The following is a 16,689-nucleotide window of genomic DNA, read 5'->3' as shown; positions in this document are numbered from 1 at the left end:
GTAGCATATGATTAACATATAATTCAATCGTTAAAAAATATATTTCTAAGCACTTTGTATTTTAGAATATCATCACTAATTAGAGTTATAATTTGTCAAATCATAAAAAAAACATATAATTTTACCATGTTCTATTTAATTTAGTTTCAGAAAATTGTTATATTATTCGAATAAATAACATTTTAATACAAAGTTTGGTTGATCCCTATAGACTCTGGCACAATTGCAAGCTTGAAATAAACAATTGCACACATTAAAAGATTTTACTAAATTAAATATTAATAATTTTTTAATAGATTTAAGTTCTTAACACTAAATAAATAGGAGGAAGAAAAACATAGAGAAACCAAGAGATGCCATTAGTAGGAGAAAGTCATTGGTAAGACAAGGATTTTTTTTTTTTTTTTTTTTTTGAGAGAGATCAAAGAACCTTAAGTTCTATAGTTATCATCATCAATGTTATCCTTAATTCACAATTGATACTAATCATCATCAATTTTCAATTTTTTTTCTATAATCCCTTACAATTTTTAGTAACATGATTACGAAGAGAAATGTATGTAAAAAAAAATTTCCCTCTTTGTAACATTTCTTTATGTACTAAAAAAAACTATGATTTGTTTTTGGAACTTTGTATAAATAGTAAAGCTCTTCTTTTTCTTTTTTCTTTTTTAATTAAACACTTTTTTTTTTTTTTTCTTTTTTCTCAGTTTCATCCTTCATTTTTCTTGATAGTCATATAAGTTGTTTTTTAACCGATCAAATCAACTATATTACATTAAGACAACTCTTACACAATTTAATTAAAAATCCTAATTAGATAAGAAGTTGAGTTGACAGATTTTTTTCTATCAATTGTTTTTAATTTTATTTTCAAATTATGTTTTAATAAAAAGAAATTGATTCAACTTGCAACTTGATTTTTCTAAACTAATGTTTTCTTAAAAACGATTTCATATTTGTTGGTTGGTATGCTTAAACTAAATTTGATTGTAGGTAAACATAAATTCAGTACTGGATTGTGTTTAATAAATGGTGATTGAAAGTGTGGTAGCAGTTATTTTTCAAAGTGTTTTTTGTGCGAAAATTCATCAAAATAATTTTTTTTTATTTTTAAAATTATTTTTTATATTAACACATCAAAATAATTTAAAAATAAAAATAAATAAATAAGTTGCTTATAGATAGAATTAAGTTTTTTATTATTATTATTGTAAAGATGCAATCACATGACTTATTTTACTCTCATTCCCTTGTCCTCCTAAGGTTCCGAGAATGGATTGAAAACGAGTGAAAGGAAGGTGATAGGAAGTTGTCTGTATTTTCCTGCCATCCATCCATCCATCCAAAAGAATAATGAGGCTGAAATCAACCTTTGAACCAATTGGCCCCATCGGCATAGAAAATGGGAGTGAATTATAAATTAGTCCCTCTAGGTTTGATAAATGAATTAAGTATTCCTTTTCACTTTAAAAACTAATTATTTACTCATTTTGATCTATTTTATTTTCTCCTTTTCTTTTTCATTTTTTTAAAAAATAGATATTATAAAACAATATTTCATGAGTGTTTGTTTTTATATTCCCATGTGTTTTTTAAAATTATTTTTCACTTGAAAAAACATAAAATTAATAGTTTTTTTTATATATTTTTGGATAATTTTAATGCAGTAATATTATAAATTAAAAAAATTTTAAAAAAATTATTTTAATATATTTTTATTTAAAAAATATTTTTAAAAAATCACCACTTACCACGGTATTAAACCCATGTATAATTTGAACCAGGATACACGCGCATAAATACACTAATTAGTCAAACCTTTGAGAGAAGGTTTGGCTAAATCAACATAATCAAAATATAAAACCTCTATTTTTACTGGCCAGCAACTTCACCTAATACAAAACAAATATATAATTTGGGATTTTACACTCATAAAACCTCTTTTTTCCACTTCCACTTTAGAAATTTGAACCAGCATGCATGCATATATACTAATTAGTCAAACTTTTGAGATGAGGTTTGGCTGTCATTTCAAAGTCAAAGTCAGTGCAAGCTAAGAGAAGGCAATTTTTACAGAAATCCCTCTTACCCTTTAGAGGGAAAAGAATCTAAACAAAAGAAATATACCAGTTTTAAATCATTATCTTATTTGAAAATGTCCAAACAATTTGAATGTGAAAACTGTCAAAATTAACAGAAATATTTTGGATCCCAATGCCAAAGGTTGGATGGAAACATTAATGGCTAGCCTCCTTTAAAGACCACCGACAATTTAATGACATGGATGTATAATGGTGATAAAAAATCTGACCAGCTGCTAGCAATGACAGTCAAGTTTGTAAGAATTCGAAAGAAAAAAGAGATGGGCTACCAGCCTGTAATGAAATCTCAAAACTAAACGACATAGACAGCAGAAAACGACATCAATTTGATCATATAGCCATTTGCATGCATGGACTGATCATGGAAAGAGACAACAATCTCCATTCGACCACCCATTGTTTCACTTCCATTTGGAAACCGTTCACCAAAAAAGACATTTATGTAATATTTAATCTTAAAATATTTTTTTATAATCTTAAAATTAATATTTGTCTGAAGACTATGAACAGGTTATAGATGAAGTGTTTAATTTTTTTTATTCCTTGCATTATTTCTTACAAGTGGCATTTTGAGTTTCTTGTCTGAAAGGAAAGTTCTGAGAATCTACAGCTTTCTTTTCCTGACGCAAGCTCTCTTGTTCCTGCACACGTACGACTTACTTTTCTCCCCTATATATATTGTCCCAAGTTTATATTCTTTTCTTTAAGCATCCCTATTTTTCCTTTTTGTGTGTTAATTCTTATTTCTTCTAAATCACCTTGTTTCTGACACCAGGCAGTGTATGGCTGGTTCAAGATTAGGCCAATGGCCGTGTCTTGTTGTTTGCATACTGATATTGCTCAAGGCAGAAGGAGCTAGCATTCCCATTACTATTGTCGAGACTGCTGTTTCAAGCGGAGCTGGTGAGCAACTCATAAGCTCATTTGTTTTGTGCTAATGAATATACGGTACGTGTTTTTAATCTTTTTTTTTTTTTTCCTAATCTGTTGTCACTGTGATTTACTGTGCAGTTTGCTTAGATGGGAGTCCGCCAGGTTACCACTTTGAGAAAGGATCTGGTTCTGGGATTGATAACTGGTTGGTTCACATGGAGGTTAGTTCTTCTTGGCCTTGATCTTCTTTCTTGCTAGCTATACTATGGAGTAGCCTAATAAATTTGATTAAATATGATAAATGGGATGTTAATAATGATAGTTGTATGAGTTTGATCTACTTAATTATAACTTCTTGTGAAATGGGGGTCAACAGGGAGGAGGATGGTGTGAGAGTGTTGAGTCCTGTGTTTCTCGTAGGGACACCTTCAGGGGTTCTTCATCGAAAATGGAGAAGACAATGGGGTTCTCTGGCATACTGGGCAGCAAGCAAGCAGCTAATCCTGGTAGCTAGGATTCAACACTTACTGGTTTAGATCTTGTTATCAATCTGTATAGCAGCTTAATTAAGTAATTCGGTTCTGTTTGAATGTGTAGACTTCTATAACTGGAATAGAATCAAAGTCAGATACTGTGATGGTTCATCATTTACTGGTGATGTCGAAGCTGTCGATCCGGTAATAAGCTAGTTGACTTGGTTGCCTTGAAACTTCAAAGATTTCTTCCACAGATGAAAATTCTAAACTGTTGTATATGAACTGAAGTAGCATTTGATTTTCTGGACCAGGAAACTAAGCTTTACTTCAGGGGAGAGAGGGTTTGGCAGGCTGTAATTGATGAACTATTGGCGAAAGGAATGAAAAACGCTCGAAATGTACGACTCCTTTCAATAACTACTACTGAGCCATATTTACTTGCGTTTCGTCCCTTTATTCTCTTGGGATAACCTGTCGGGACTTGTCAATGACAGGCTATTCTTTCCGGATGTTCTGCTGGTGGATTGGCTGCTATTTTGCACTGTGATAGATTCCAATCCCTCCTGCCTGCAACTGCTAGAGTAAAATGTGTTTCTGATGCTGGTTACTTTATTCACGGGTAATTAAGCTCATATATCAAGAACAGATCCAATCTCCCTTTGTTTTAACTGCGAGAATATTGTATATCAGTTTTTATTAATATAATTTTCTTGACAGGACGGACATTTCTGGAGGGTCTCGAATTGAATCCTTCTTCGGTCAAGTCGTTAAAACTCATGTAACTATCTATTCTGTCTATGATAATTATTTCTATCTTATTCTGAGTTTCTGACCTTGCTTTAATGTGCATGACTTGTGAATTTGATTTACTAGAGTTACCTTTTCATTCTGTTTCTCTATGTTCTCTGCAGGGATCAGCAAAGAATTTGCCTGCATCATGCACCTCAAAAATGAATCCGGAGCTGGTAATGAAGGCTATTCTAATATTGCCCTGGTACCTCTCTTCATCATTTCTTCTCCAGTCTCACAATTCCTTTCTTGTTATTGCAGTGTTTCTTCCCACAATATGTGGCGCAGACTATGCGAACACCACTTTTCATCATAAACTCAGCTTACGATTCCTGGCAGGTTAGCAAGTTTCTGCTTCTCAGTAAAGATTTTTGTTCAATATCTCTTTTTTTGCAAACATTTTCTTATCGTTCAACTATATACCTTCCTCTTGTTGTTATATATTTCTTGAAAGACGGCGGAAATGGCAAGGATTGTAGCTTCATGTTTGCTAACTTGTTACTCGGTTAATCTGAATCATGGTGCACATGCACCCCAACCCGCACAATGATTCCCAAAAGATCACACAGCTGAGCAATTTTATGCGACACATATCTCTTCGTGTGTTATCTGATCTTCCATCCTTTCGCGTTCGTTCAGATAAAAAACATTCTTGCACCAACAGCTGTTGATTCCAAAAAGGAATGGAAGGACTGCAAGCTTGATTTGAAAAAATGCTCAGCTAGTCAACTCCAGACCGTGCAAGGTGATCATTTCCAAAGCTTATGTCCCCTTATTAATGAATAACCAAATTTCAGAGTTTCGTCTTTCGAGAGCATTTCTTGGTTCTTGATGGGAAATTAAATGAAAGTCTACCAGCTTGGTTTTCCTTTGCGCCAACAGAAGTTTTATTTTGGATTTCATTTTCAGATTACAGGACACAATTCTTAAAAGCAGTGAATACTGGACTAAGCTCTTCAACAAGAGGATTGTGGATAGATTCTTGCTATGCTCACTGCCAATCTGGGTCGGTATCTACATGGTTAAATGATAAATCTCCAGAAGTGGGCGATACGGTAATGACTGGCATATCTTCCTTTCATTTACCTTTTTCCACCATTTATAATCTTATATTGATTGCTTCTGCATTCCTTCTAATCCTTGCTTTTACTGCAGAAAATGGGAAAGGCTGTTGGAGATTGGTTCTACGACCGAAGTGCCGTGGAAAAAATCGATTGCCCTTACCCTTGCAACCCTACTTGTGTCAGTGTTGATTCTGAATCGTAAGAGCAGTCAGCTAACGCAGATTTATTGATAATAAGAAATGTTACCAATCTCTTGAGTCGTGGTTATAAGCTACAGCCAGCTAGAGTAAGAGTATTGCTTGTGATATTGTTACCAAGCCTTCAAAATAAAGATCATTGCACAGAACATATCTGTGTGTTCTGTCATCGTTTATGTAATACCTGTTCAGTAATCATTATTATACGTGTAATTTGTTTCTAATGAAATATAGGACCTTGGAATCTACAATTAGCGGTTTGATAGCTAGAGAATCATCTTCATCTTTGCAGATCTTACTATTTTATTTTTGAATAAGTTGAACCAATTAATTAAGGCATTACAAGTGATTTAATCAAAATACTTGTGTAATTAAATGAACACTAAAATTTGATAATAACTCTACTTTTAAGATAAAGATCTAATTATATCTAAAAGAAAACAAATTATCCTTAATGATCTTTTTAAAATCTCTATGCCATTGCCTTTATCATTCGCATTAAAGTAATATATTAAAACTATTTTGGATACACATTATTTTTACCGAGAATGATAGATTTAACGATCTATGAATAAAATAACTTGATTCAAACTATATTTTGATAACTAAAGAGACATGACAACAATTTCATCTTAATACTTGAAAGTTAAAAGTATTATTTGAATCTAATGGAGTTATACTCGACATGGTTCACAAATATCTATGATTAAAGATAGTTTTATTATTATTTATATATAGTTTTTTTTTATATTATGATTCGTTTTTTTATTAATTAATAAAAGTTACAGAGTTGCAGACTTCTCATCCTCCTCTATTTCCCTTCTCTTCTTCAGCCCCCAACTTCTTCTTCCTAATTCTTCCTTTTCTTTACTTCTCTTCAAATCTCTTTGTTTCGCATCATAGGAGAGCTCGCAACAATACTTAGCAGTGCAGGGAGTTGTATTACTATGACAAGTGACAACCATTACCTACACCTGAGGGTATTTGAAGAAATATAACAATGGATTTTATGGAGGGATCGCCAAGATCAAGAGGGGAATTTTATGTCCATGCATTACCCTAGTAAATGGCATGATTAGTTTGGGTGGTATAACTCAAGTTACCATTTAGTTATTGAATCAACACCCTTTCAGGCATTATATGGCTACCCTTCTGATATTGGAGTTGATTCTTTGGCAACAACTTTAGTAGCAGCTTTGGAAAAAGCTATCCAACGAAGAGAGAGTGTGAATTAATGGCTTAAGTTGCTACTAGAATGCTCTTAGGAACATAATGGAACAGATGGCAGATAAGGGCAAGACATAAAGAATCCTTCAAGTTGGTGATTTGGTTTGTTTGAAGTTGCAGCCATAGAAACATGTAAGTTTAGCTTTGAGGAAGAACATGAAGCTTAATTTAAGGCTTTAGAGGCCTTTTAAGGTTTTTAGCATTGAGGATGCAATGGAGGTATAACAAAAGCTTAGCACGTGAGTGAAATATCAGTAGGTTAGGCTGTAAGAGTTGGTTACAGTTATTGGTTAAATCTGTTAGTCGTTATTAACTATAAGCAATAATTCAGAAACTTGTATATAAACTAAAATAATGAATGAGGAAGGCATGACATGAATGAAGTAACAATTCTACTTCTTCTCTCTTATTTCTTTCCGAGACTGATCTTGTTAGGCTGTAGCCTAACACAATTTTGTTAATAAAAAAAAAAAACGTTAGAGATTTTGCGTTTATCTAATTAGAGAGTAGAAGTGTTCATGACGGAATAAAAGTTGTTTGACCATCATGGATTAATTTTAAAGACAGCAGCTTGTTCCTCGAAGGAAAGTAAAAAAACTGATAGTTTTACAGTGGAGCAGAATCTGCTAGAAAAGGACAATAGATTGCATCAAAAGACATCCCCTACAAGATTTATTTGATAGAGTTGAAACCACAGAAAGTGGAAGCCGGTCCTTCCCCTGCAATGGTTCGGAATAGCTTGTGACCACAATTCTGACTGCTCAGATTCTTTAAGGTAACAATACAACTGACCCAGATGTTTTTCGATTCTCCAGATCTGAATGTGCCTGTGCTGCCTGAGATAGAGGGTATGTGTGATTCACACGAACCCGCAACACGCCAGATGCAATGTTGGCAAATACCTCCCCTGCAGTTTCTAGCAGCTCACCCCGGGTTGCAGTGTATTGCATGAGGGAAGGCCTTGTCAAAAACAGTGATTTTGGGGCAAGCACTGACAGTGGGAACGGATCTGGTGTCCCAGATGACTGTCCAAAACAAACCATGTAGCCACGAGTCTTTAAGCATGCCAATGAGCCCTGCATATGACAGCATGCCAATGAGGACTCAACCAACAAAAATTGAGAGTAGAAGCGTGCGCTTGGCCTTATATAAGCTAAACCTAGTAGCCCAACTGGTCAGAACGTAACTTATGTTTTCTATTTTTCTTCTGAATATAACTGAATAAAAAAAAATCAGGTTTTTCCAGGTCAGAGCTTGAGGTCAGGTGCAGTTTTTAGACAGTTTTTAGTTTAAGATCAGGTGCAATCTGTAAGACAAAAAAATGTCTCTCTTTGGGTTCATGACAAGCCAAACCTGCTTATGTAAAGCACATAGAGGATGTAGAATCAAACTACAGCCTAAGGTATCAATTTGGGAAATAAAGGCATTGCCTTCATAGACAACATAAATGGAAGAATAGAATAAGCGTTACCTGAAAGGTATCTTTCCCCACGGAATCATAGACAACATTGACGCCATTTCCTGATGTTATCTCATTGACACGGGCAACAAAATCTTCCTCTTTATAAATTATAACATGGTGACATCCATCTTCCTTGGCTTGTGCTGCCTTCTCCTTGGTTGAGACAGTACCTATGACAGTGGCACCAAGAGAATTTGCCCACTGACATAACAGAGAACCGACTCCACCAGCAGCAGCCTGAACAAGGATAGTGTGCCCTGGTTCAACCTGTAATAAAAAATCTAACTCAGTTATTTTGGGATTTTGAACCCAAAATATTTTACGACCTGATACACATGATAGGACAAGTTCGAAGGCTTGCTTAAGTTAGAAAGCAGCCAGATATACAACGTACCTTGAAGCAACGACGGAGTAAGAACTGAGCAGTCATGCCTTTAAGCATCACAGATGCTGCTATTGAAGGACTAATAGAAGGCGGGACGGGCACGACCTTGTTTGCAGGAAGGGTCTGCTCTTCAGTATATGAACCCATAGGACCACCAGCATAACCTACAACTTCTCCAACTTTCCTATCCGTAACTCCAGGGCCCAGAGCTATCACTTCTCCAACAGCCTCCATGCCTTCAATAGAGAAAAATTCGCAAATACCTTAGGGGATGGGACTTTTTATAGGCTTATAGCCCAACATTGGCTGGTATAAAGGAAAATAGATGAAGATGCATGTATACCTTCATACTGTCAAAAACTGATGGAGAATCTATCCTAAACAAACCATATACAAAGATTCTAATTTTAAGACATTCCCCGTTTGTGCTCTCCCTCAAAATTAAAAAAGTTTTTTTCTTCACATATAAGCCAATCTACCCGCTGTTGTTGAATAATAACAGCCGTCACACTGTGATCCGAGAGAGTTAAAGTCAAACCTGGGGTGAAGGGCATTGTGGAAGCCTTATAAACTCCTTTGCGGTAGTAGACATCAATGAAATTAAGCCCGATGGCCTTGTTCTTCACGCGTATCTCACCCTGACCTGGCTCTCTTATCTCCACATCTTCCCACTTCAGGACCTATATATCATTGCCGTCAAGAACATTCAATAAGCAAAAAATGGGTAATTAAAGAATAAGAAATTAGGCACCAAATGGTAGTCACTAAAGATGATTCTAGATATGCTACTCCAAAACACGATCTTATACATTACTCCCACGAAGATTTTTAACAAAAACTATAAAGAACTGAACTTTCAATGATTTTAAGTCCAATCTCACACATGGGCACACTTAAAAGGAAAGCATAGCAATTTGGACAAAACAAACTCAGGGGGCTTCTATTTTTCCCAAATCATGGTGTCTACAAAACCCATCACCAACTTAAAAAGATGAATCATTTCATTGATTCCAAAACAGATAAAACTAATCCTTATCGAACCTTATCAACAGGGTCACCATAATTAGATCAATAGAAGAAAACTTTATCAACCCATCACCATAATAAAACATTAGCACCCTATAAGATCACCTGTATAACACACAAACAATAGTACAAGAGATCGAGAAAGAGACCTCAGGTCCACCAAGCTCATGGACCCTGATAGCTTTAACCATTTCGGTTGTCTTTGTTGCAGCTGCTCTAGCAGTGACTGTTACCAGGACAACTGCAGTTATATGGCTTTTTGTTGTTGAAAATGAAGCCAAATGAAAGAAGTGGTTGATTTTGTTTTTGCTGCTCAAACGTCGAAGTTGATGACGAAGGCGATGACGACGACGACTTAAAGTTGGTAACTTTTACTGATGACAAAACTGTGGAAGCAAGTAGTCACTGGTCTAAGGCTGAGCTAAGCGTATTTGATTATTCCACTTGCCAGTTGTTGTAATTCCTCTCCATTAACCCCTTGTTATATGGCATGAGTATGATTATTAAACTTGACTATACGGGTTTAAATGTGATCCGGTCAATTTAACTAATTTGTTATCCGATACATCAAGTTTTATTTTATTTTTTAATAATATTATTTTAATTAATTCATTTTTATTTAAATTGCTTAACTCATTACTTAAGTTTTGAACTGGGTCATGAAATCAGTTTATACTCAATTTATTTTATTCAATTATTTTTATTGATCTGTCAGTTTTATTTTTCTTGATAATACCAAATTATTTGAAGTATTTTTAGGGAGCTATATGAAAAGAATATATAATCCTCGCCACTTTTTTTTTTTTTTAATTTCATGAATATTTAATGTTTAAGAAAATAAAACAAATACCTCCTAAGCTTGAAATTATTTTGGAATATATTGAGTTTTTATTATAACATGTGAAATTTCAGCTAAGCATATCAAACTATAGTTTTTTTAGAATAAATTTTGATTTCAAGGACATAATTGATTAGATTGATAGTTGAAGCCTCAATTTGCTCCAACCTCAATAATGAAGGAGCAAAAACTTCCATTTAACCGATTCATCGTCAAAGATATTCTCCTGCTCCAATAATTGAGGACTTCCACCGTCCTTTCTTATCTGTGCAATATCTTCAAAGTTTTTTTAAAAAAAAATAGCATTTCATATATGGACACCATGCAAACTGATCAAGTAAGCTGGTCCTGCAATAGTTACTTCTTTGAGAGGGAGACCATAAAATATTTCCAAGTCAAGGAAGACCGCGGAATTTTGTCCCACAAAAACCCAGATTGTAAATGATATTGCCTTTACTTTCAATGTTCATGGTGCTGATATCTACAACTCAAATGAAGGCTATCTGCAACCTCTCCTCCTTCTTGTCTTCTCTCTTACAGACATTTGTGTGTAAACTTGGAAAGATTAAGCCATGGCGGCAGGGTTAGCCATAGCAGGTGAAGGGGGGCAGTACAATGGGAAGATGACTTGGTTCGTTGTTTTGTCTTGTATGATGGCTTCCATGGGAGGAGTCATTTTCGGCTATGACATTGGAATCTCAGGTCTGCCACGCTCTCCTATCAAGGCTTTTGAAATGATTTCTTCATTGCCAATTGCCTGCATATTTTCCTCTTCTGTTTGCTGTTCTAAAGTATAAATTTGCTAGATTATGCTTTTTGGTAGACAATTTCTTGCCAATTTCTCATGTAGATCACGATAGTGATCATGAAACTAAAGAAAATAAGCAGGAAGATTAAGTAATGTAAGTTCATGTGAAGGTGGAGTGACTTCAATGAAACCATTTCTGGAGAAATTCTTCCCTGAAGTGTATAGAAAGATGACAGAAGACACAGACATTAGCAATTACTGCAAATTTGATAGTCAATTATTGACCTCCTTCACATCCTCACTGTATGTTGCTGGCCTTGCTGCTTCCTTCTTTGCATCATCGGTCACCAAATTATGGAACTGAAAGGATCAGAGGGGGCTGGGGCTGGCGAATCTCCCTATCCATGGCAGCAGTCCCGGCTGCAATTCTCTCTCTAGGTGCACTTTCCTCCCAGAAACAGCAAACAGCCTCATTCAGCGCACTGACGACACTGAAAGGGCTAAGCTGATGCTACAACGGGTCAGGGGCACTGAAGATGTGGAAGCAGAGCTTAACGATCTCATCCAAGCTAACTCAACCTCAAAAACCAATAAGCACCCCTTCAAGAATATCATCAGAAGAAGGTATAGGCCTCAGCTAGTAATGGCAATAGCCATACCGTTTTTTCAGCAGGTAACAGGAATCAATGTCATTGCATTTTATGCTCCAGTACTTTTCAGGACAATCGGACAAGGCGAAAGCGCGTCCCTAATCTCTTCTCTCTTTCCTTGCTTCCTTTTCCTTCCAAAGAAGAGAAAACAAGAGTTGATGTGATAAAGTTGCCGAAGGCCTAAAAAGCACAGCTGCTGTTAGACCCGGACAGGCCCTGAGAAAAGATACATATTATCGTGTAGTAATTGGGGACTGAGGTCTTCCTTTTCTGTTTCTACATTATCTTGGAAATTCATACAAGTCTACTTCTCGTGAAAAGAAATGATTTGAAAAGGTTTATTATACGCTAGCCATCTAATCCATGCTCCTCTGCTCTTCCGCATATTGTAAATTTAAGAAACAAATATCGGATATAATTAAGCTCTTTTAATGTGTTCTTTTACATTGAAAAAATTAAAAACTTTTTTAAAAATATATTTTTTTGCATAAAAAATCAAAATTTTCAAAAAAAACTACACTGCCTAATATTTTTTTTATCCTAAAGTAAAGTACAGAAGTATTTTTACTTTTTAAAAGTTTATAAAAAGTCAAGAAAATTCTTGATTAACAGTTTGAAATTTTATTAACTTCGAGGATCAAAACGCTCTCTCTCCCAGACTGATTTGTGTGTGAACTTGGACTCATGGCAGTAGGGTTAAGCATAACAAGGGAGCAATACAATGGCAAGATGACATGGTTTGTTCTTTTGTCTTTTATGATGGCTGCCATGGGAGGAGTCATTCTCAGCTATGACAGTGGAATTTCAGGTCTTTTTTTCTCTGCAATATCAATCCTGAACAGGATCTTTCCTGCAAATTTTGCTCTTCTGCTCGTTTTTAGGTACTATAAACTAACCTTATTTCGCTAAGTACAATGTGCCACATAAAACTAGTCTAAATAAGTTCAATCAAATCTGAATTAAATCCCAAAGTGTGCTGTGAATTTGTAGCACAAATGATTAAGTATATTACTAGCTAGTCTCCAATTTCTGCTTGGATTTTATGCGATGACCATGAAAAGTAAAGCATGTATATATACATTGCTAGACTCCAGATCTGTAACCTCAACACCCAAGTATCCAACCTCACATGCTCCTATCAGGTCTATTTCAGATAACAACATCGTAGAAAACTCTTACTTTGACTATCCTACACTGATGGTGTTGCTGGTGATCTCTATCAGTCAAGGAAGGCTGCTCCTTTTATTCCCTATATGCTATCCACAACTTGGGATATCTCCTCCTCTCTTTCAACTTGTGGAGGATTAAGCCATGGCTGTAGGATTAGCTGTGTCAAGTGAAGATGGGCAGTATAATGGTAGGGTTACTTCGTTTGTTATCCTGTCTTGTATGGTAGCTTCCATGGGAGGACTTCTTTTTGGTTATGACATTGGTATTTCAGGTCTGTTGCTCTAAGCTTCTTTCTTTCTCTTTAGTTTTTTGAATTTGAACTTGAACTTGTATTCCCTCACTTGCAAGGAGGGTAGGAATATTAAACTCCATAAATCATAAAAGAGAGAGAGAGAGAGAGAGAGAGATTAATTTCCTTGATTGAGCTAAATTTTATCACTACTGCTACTGCTATTGTCAACGATTTTGCTGTCATGTAATTATTGCTATAAAAGAGATCAATTTGATTATTAACCTAAGCAATTGAATTTAAAGGTGGAGTGACATCCATGGAACCTTTTCTCAAGAAATTCTTCCCAGTAGTGTACACTAGAATGAAGGACGATACCAAGATTAGCAACTACTGCAAATTCGATAGCCAGCTTTTGACCTCCTTTACATCATCACTCTATGTTGCTGGCCTTGTCGCTTCCTTCTTTGCCTCGTCAATCACTCGATACTTCGGGCGCAAACCATCAATCCTTGCAGGAGGTGCTGCGTTTCTTTCTGGTTCTGCCCTCAATGGGGCAGCGACTAATCTGTACATGCTAATATTTGGCCGTGTCCTTCTTGGAGTTGGAGTTGGTTTTGCAAACCAGGTAGTGTACCTTGAATCTTTTACGCACCTAGATTGCCATTTGATAACTTGACTGTTGTGTCTCCTAATTTTCATGTGGTAAGGAATGGATACTCCATCTCTCTGAAATGGCAAGTTGTTGTCCTGTTATTTTTCTGTAGGCGGTCCCTTTGTATCTCTCTGAAATGGCACCTCCAAGATATAGAGGGGCAATCAACAATGGCTTCCAACTCTGCATCGCTATTGGAGTGCTCTCGGCTAACTTCATCAACTTCGCCACTGAGAAGATTGAAGGTGGTTGGGGTTGGCGAATCTCCCTAGTAATGGCGGCAATCCCTGCCACATTCCTAACAATAGGTTCACTTTTCCTACCAGAGACACCCAACAGCCTAATTCAACGCTTCAACGACGAACAAAAGGCCAAAACCATGCTACAACGCATCCGTGGCACAACCGATGTCGAAGCAGAATTTAATGATCTTATCAAAGCAAGTTTGGTTTCAAAATCCATCGAACATCCAATCAAGAAAATCATGCAAAACAAATATAGACCACAACTAGTCATGGCAATAGCAATACCATTTTTCCAACAAGTAACAGGTATCAATGTCATTGCATTCTACGCTCCAGTCCTCCTCCGAACTATAGGTCTAAGCGAGAGTGTGTCGCTCATCATGTCCGCCCTGATAGCTGGGGTCGTCGGCACCGCTTCAACGCTCCTATCGATGCTCGTAGTGGACAAACTTGGCAGAAGAGTAATGCTCATATGCGGCGGCGTACAGATGTTTGTGTCACAGATTATGATTGGAAGTGTCATGGCAGCTCAACTAGGTGATCATGGCAGCATAAACAAAGGGTACGCTCATTTTGTTCTGACTATGATATCCATATATGTATCTGGCTTTGCCTGGTCATGGGGTCCATTGGGATGGCTGGTTCCAAGTGAGATATTTCCTTTGGAAATTCGATCGGTAGGGCAGAGCATTGTGGTGGCAGTGAATTTCGTCTTCACTTTCGTTGTTGCACAGACATTTCTGGGTATGCTTTGCCATTTCAAGTCAGGGATTTTCTTCTTTTTTGGTGGATGGGTGGCGGTGATGACTGCCTTTGTGTATTTGTTGTTGCCTGAGACTAAAAAAGTCCCGATCGAGGTAATGGAGAGAGTGTGGAGGGAGCACTGGTTTTGGAAGAGAATTGTAGAGGAATTTGACGACAAGAGTAACATGGAACCTGCTTGAATGTGCGATCCTCTAGCCCACTTGGTTTCCAGAAATGGAAATGAGGAAAAGGATTCTGCTTTTTTAGGGTTTCTGATACTGTGTTCAGAGTACACTGTGCTTAATTTTATTCCAAAAAATGTTCTCTCTCTGTAATATCTATCTTCTTCTTCTTCTTCTTACCATTTCTATTTCTTAAAAAATATAAATTGAAAAGGGATATAAATTATTTTGCGATTTAGAGAAATTATTTAATTTATTTTGTAAAACTAGGGGACTGGCTCATAAATAATAGAAAAGATAACGAAAGCAAAACATCATTGATGATAAAGAAGCTAATGAATCATTGCTTGAGCTTTTCCTCTCACTTTCTCTTTAGGCTGTTAGCTGACTCTTCTAAATTGTTAGGCTATTCAAATTAGGCAGTCCAAATACCTCAGCAGCAGCCGCCACCCTCAATAGATTTTTAATCCATCTACCAACAAGAATAATATAATTCTAAGAACAAAACAAAAAAAAAAAGTCAATTATCTCTAGAAACAGAAAGAAAAATAGCAGCAAAAAATAATTATTTAACAACTTCATTTTAAAATTTTATTACTAATTTTCTTTAAGTGGTATATTGAAATATAAGGCAAACAACCTTATATGTATTTATCTGTATAAAGTTTAATAATATAATTTTTCTATGAAACTATTTTTTTCTACAACATAAAAAAAATCCATGTTCAATAAAAAAAGAAAGAAAAAAAAACACCTCAACAAAGCAATTTTGTCTTTGTAATTTTTTTCTTAAACAAAAACAAAATTGAAAAAACCTAGACACAAATATAATATCACAATATGGATCATTTCCTTGGTTGTGTTTAATAATTTTATTTATTAAAATCAATTTAAAATAGAAATCGACAAACACGTAACATTTATAAAATAAAATAAAATATGCAAGGTTGCATATATTAAAAATATTTTAAGAAATAAATATTTTTTATTTCTATAAATATATTTAATATGTATAAAATATAAAAAAATTACAAATGAATCATCCTAATCTCTTTAAAATTAAACATATCCAATATAATTAAAAAATGATCACTATTTAAAAAAAATACACAAAAAAAAAATCACAGAGAAGTGAAATACAAAGTTAAAATTTATTTTAGAAAATATAAAAATTTTCTAAATTAAAAAAAAATCAAAACAATAAATAAATAAATAAATAAATAAGAAATAAGATCATGCCAACACAATAGACAATATTAAGAGACAAGCTAATTTAGATTAACCAAACAAAATTGTATTCTAAGTCAAAATTTTGAGATAATTCGATAGAAAAAAAAATACAAAAAATCACAAAGTCATTTTTTAAAAACAAATATTGAACGACAATATAAAAAAATAACAAAAAAAAGATGATCACCTTTTACCTGAGTTATCATAATAGAAGCACCATAAATGACATAATCATAAAGCTCAATCACTATAAAATAAAATATTGAAGTATGGAATCGGAAAAAAAAAAATACAAATAAAAAATTTAAAATTAAAATAATGAAGGTTAAAATTGAAATAAAGAATAAATTAAAGGGTAACAACAAATTTTCACTTTGATATTTAAACTGAAAGG

The 16,689-nt window shown here is 34.8% G+C and overlaps 3 protein-coding genes across 5 annotated transcripts; 2 read left to right on the top strand and 1 right to left on the bottom strand.

The window, feature by feature from the left end:
• Positions 1 to 2,606: 2,606 nt before the first annotated feature.
• LOC118050104 (pectin acetylesterase 11-like) lies at positions 2,607 to 5,755 on the top strand. The gene is made up of 13 exons (XM_073408504.1): positions 2,607 to 2,754; positions 2,881 to 3,008; positions 3,117 to 3,199; positions 3,355 to 3,484; positions 3,576 to 3,655; positions 3,766 to 3,852; positions 3,949 to 4,073; positions 4,172 to 4,232; positions 4,366 to 4,419; positions 4,505 to 4,582; positions 4,883 to 4,988; positions 5,153 to 5,298; positions 5,399 to 5,755. The coding sequence occupies exons 2-13, from the start codon at positions 2,888 to 2,890 to the stop codon at positions 5,507 to 5,509; spliced, it is 1,182 nt and encodes a 393-aa protein (XP_073264605.1). The 5' UTR covers positions 2,607 to 2,754; positions 2,881 to 2,887; the 3' UTR covers positions 5,510 to 5,755.
• Positions 5,756 to 7,255: 1,500 nt separating this feature from the next.
• On the bottom strand, positions 7,256 to 10,011 carry LOC118050106 (uncharacterized). 2 transcript variants are annotated; one of them, XM_035060344.2, is made up of 5 exons: positions 9,754 to 10,011; positions 9,117 to 9,258; positions 8,588 to 8,814; positions 8,203 to 8,460; positions 7,256 to 7,807 (listed from the first exon to the last, which is right to left on the bottom strand). In XM_035060344.2, the coding sequence occupies exons 1-5, from the start codon at positions 9,793 to 9,795 to the stop codon at positions 7,502 to 7,504; spliced, it is 975 nt and encodes a 324-aa protein (XP_034916235.1). In that variant the 5' UTR covers positions 9,796 to 10,011; the 3' UTR covers positions 7,256 to 7,501. The 2 variants fall into 2 exon arrangements, with proteins under 2 accessions (XP_034916235.1, XP_034916236.1); XM_035060345.2 differs by lacking the exon at positions 9,754 to 10,011 and adding an exon at positions 9,620 to 9,730.
• A 791-nt stretch (positions 10,012 to 10,802) lies between these two features.
• On the top strand, positions 10,803 to 15,244 carry LOC118050107 (hexose carrier protein HEX6). Of its 2 annotated transcripts, none has more exons than XM_035060349.2 (3): positions 10,803 to 11,144; positions 13,545 to 13,867; positions 14,007 to 15,244. In XM_035060349.2, exons 1-3 carry the CDS (start codon positions 11,015 to 11,017, stop codon positions 15,081 to 15,083), a joined length of 1,530 nt encoding a protein of 509 aa, XP_034916240.1. In that variant the 5' UTR covers positions 10,803 to 11,014; the 3' UTR covers positions 15,084 to 15,244. The 2 variants fall into 2 exon arrangements, with proteins under 2 accessions (XP_034916240.1, XP_034916238.1); XM_035060347.2 differs by lacking the exon at positions 10,803 to 11,144 and adding an exon at positions 12,460 to 13,281.
• The last annotated feature ends 1,445 nt before the right edge of the window (positions 15,245 to 16,689 follow it).

This window comes from Populus alba, chromosome 4 (assembly GCF_005239225.2).
Source record: "Populus alba chromosome 4, ASM523922v2, whole genome shotgun sequence".
In the NCBI taxonomy this organism is placed as follows: domain Eukaryota; kingdom Viridiplantae; phylum Streptophyta; class Magnoliopsida; order Malpighiales; family Salicaceae; genus Populus; species Populus alba.
Note: the sequence above shows the minus strand (reverse complement) of the source record. Positions and strands in the feature narration are given on the sequence as shown.

Coding starts and splice junctions, on each gene's coding strand:
- LOC118050104 (XM_073408504.1), top strand. CDS start 2,888: ATGGCTGGTTCAAGATTAGGCCAATGGCCGTGTCTTGTTGTTTGCATA. Junction 3,656..3,765: donor ATGTCGAAGCTGTCGATCCG/GTAATAAGCTAG, acceptor TTTCTGGACCAG/GAAACTAAGCTTTACTTCAG. Junction 4,233..4,365: donor GTCAAGTCGTTAAAACTCAT/GTAACTATCTAT, acceptor TGTTCTCTGCAG/GGATCAGCAAAGAATTTGCC.
- LOC118050106 (XM_035060344.2), bottom strand. CDS start 9,795: ATGGTTAAAGCTATCAGGGTCCATGAGCTTGGTGGACCTGAG. Junction 9,259..9,753: donor ATGAGCTTGGTGGACCTGAG/GTCTCTTTCTCG, acceptor AATGATATATAG/GTCCTGAAGTGGGAAGATGT. Junction 7,808..8,202: donor TGGGGAAAGATACCTTTCAG/GTAACGCTTATT, acceptor TGTCATATGCAG/GGCTCATTGGCATGCTTAAA.
- LOC118050107 (XM_035060349.2), top strand. CDS start 11,015: ATGGCGGCAGGGTTAGCCATAGCAGGTGAAGGGGGGCAGTACAATGGG. Junction 11,145..13,544: donor CTATGACATTGGAATCTCAG/GTCTGCCACGCT, acceptor TTGAATTTAAAG/GTGGAGTGACATCCATGGAA. Junction 13,868..14,006: donor GAGTTGGTTTTGCAAACCAG/GTAGTGTACCTT, acceptor ATTTTTCTGTAG/GCGGTCCCTTTGTATCTCTC.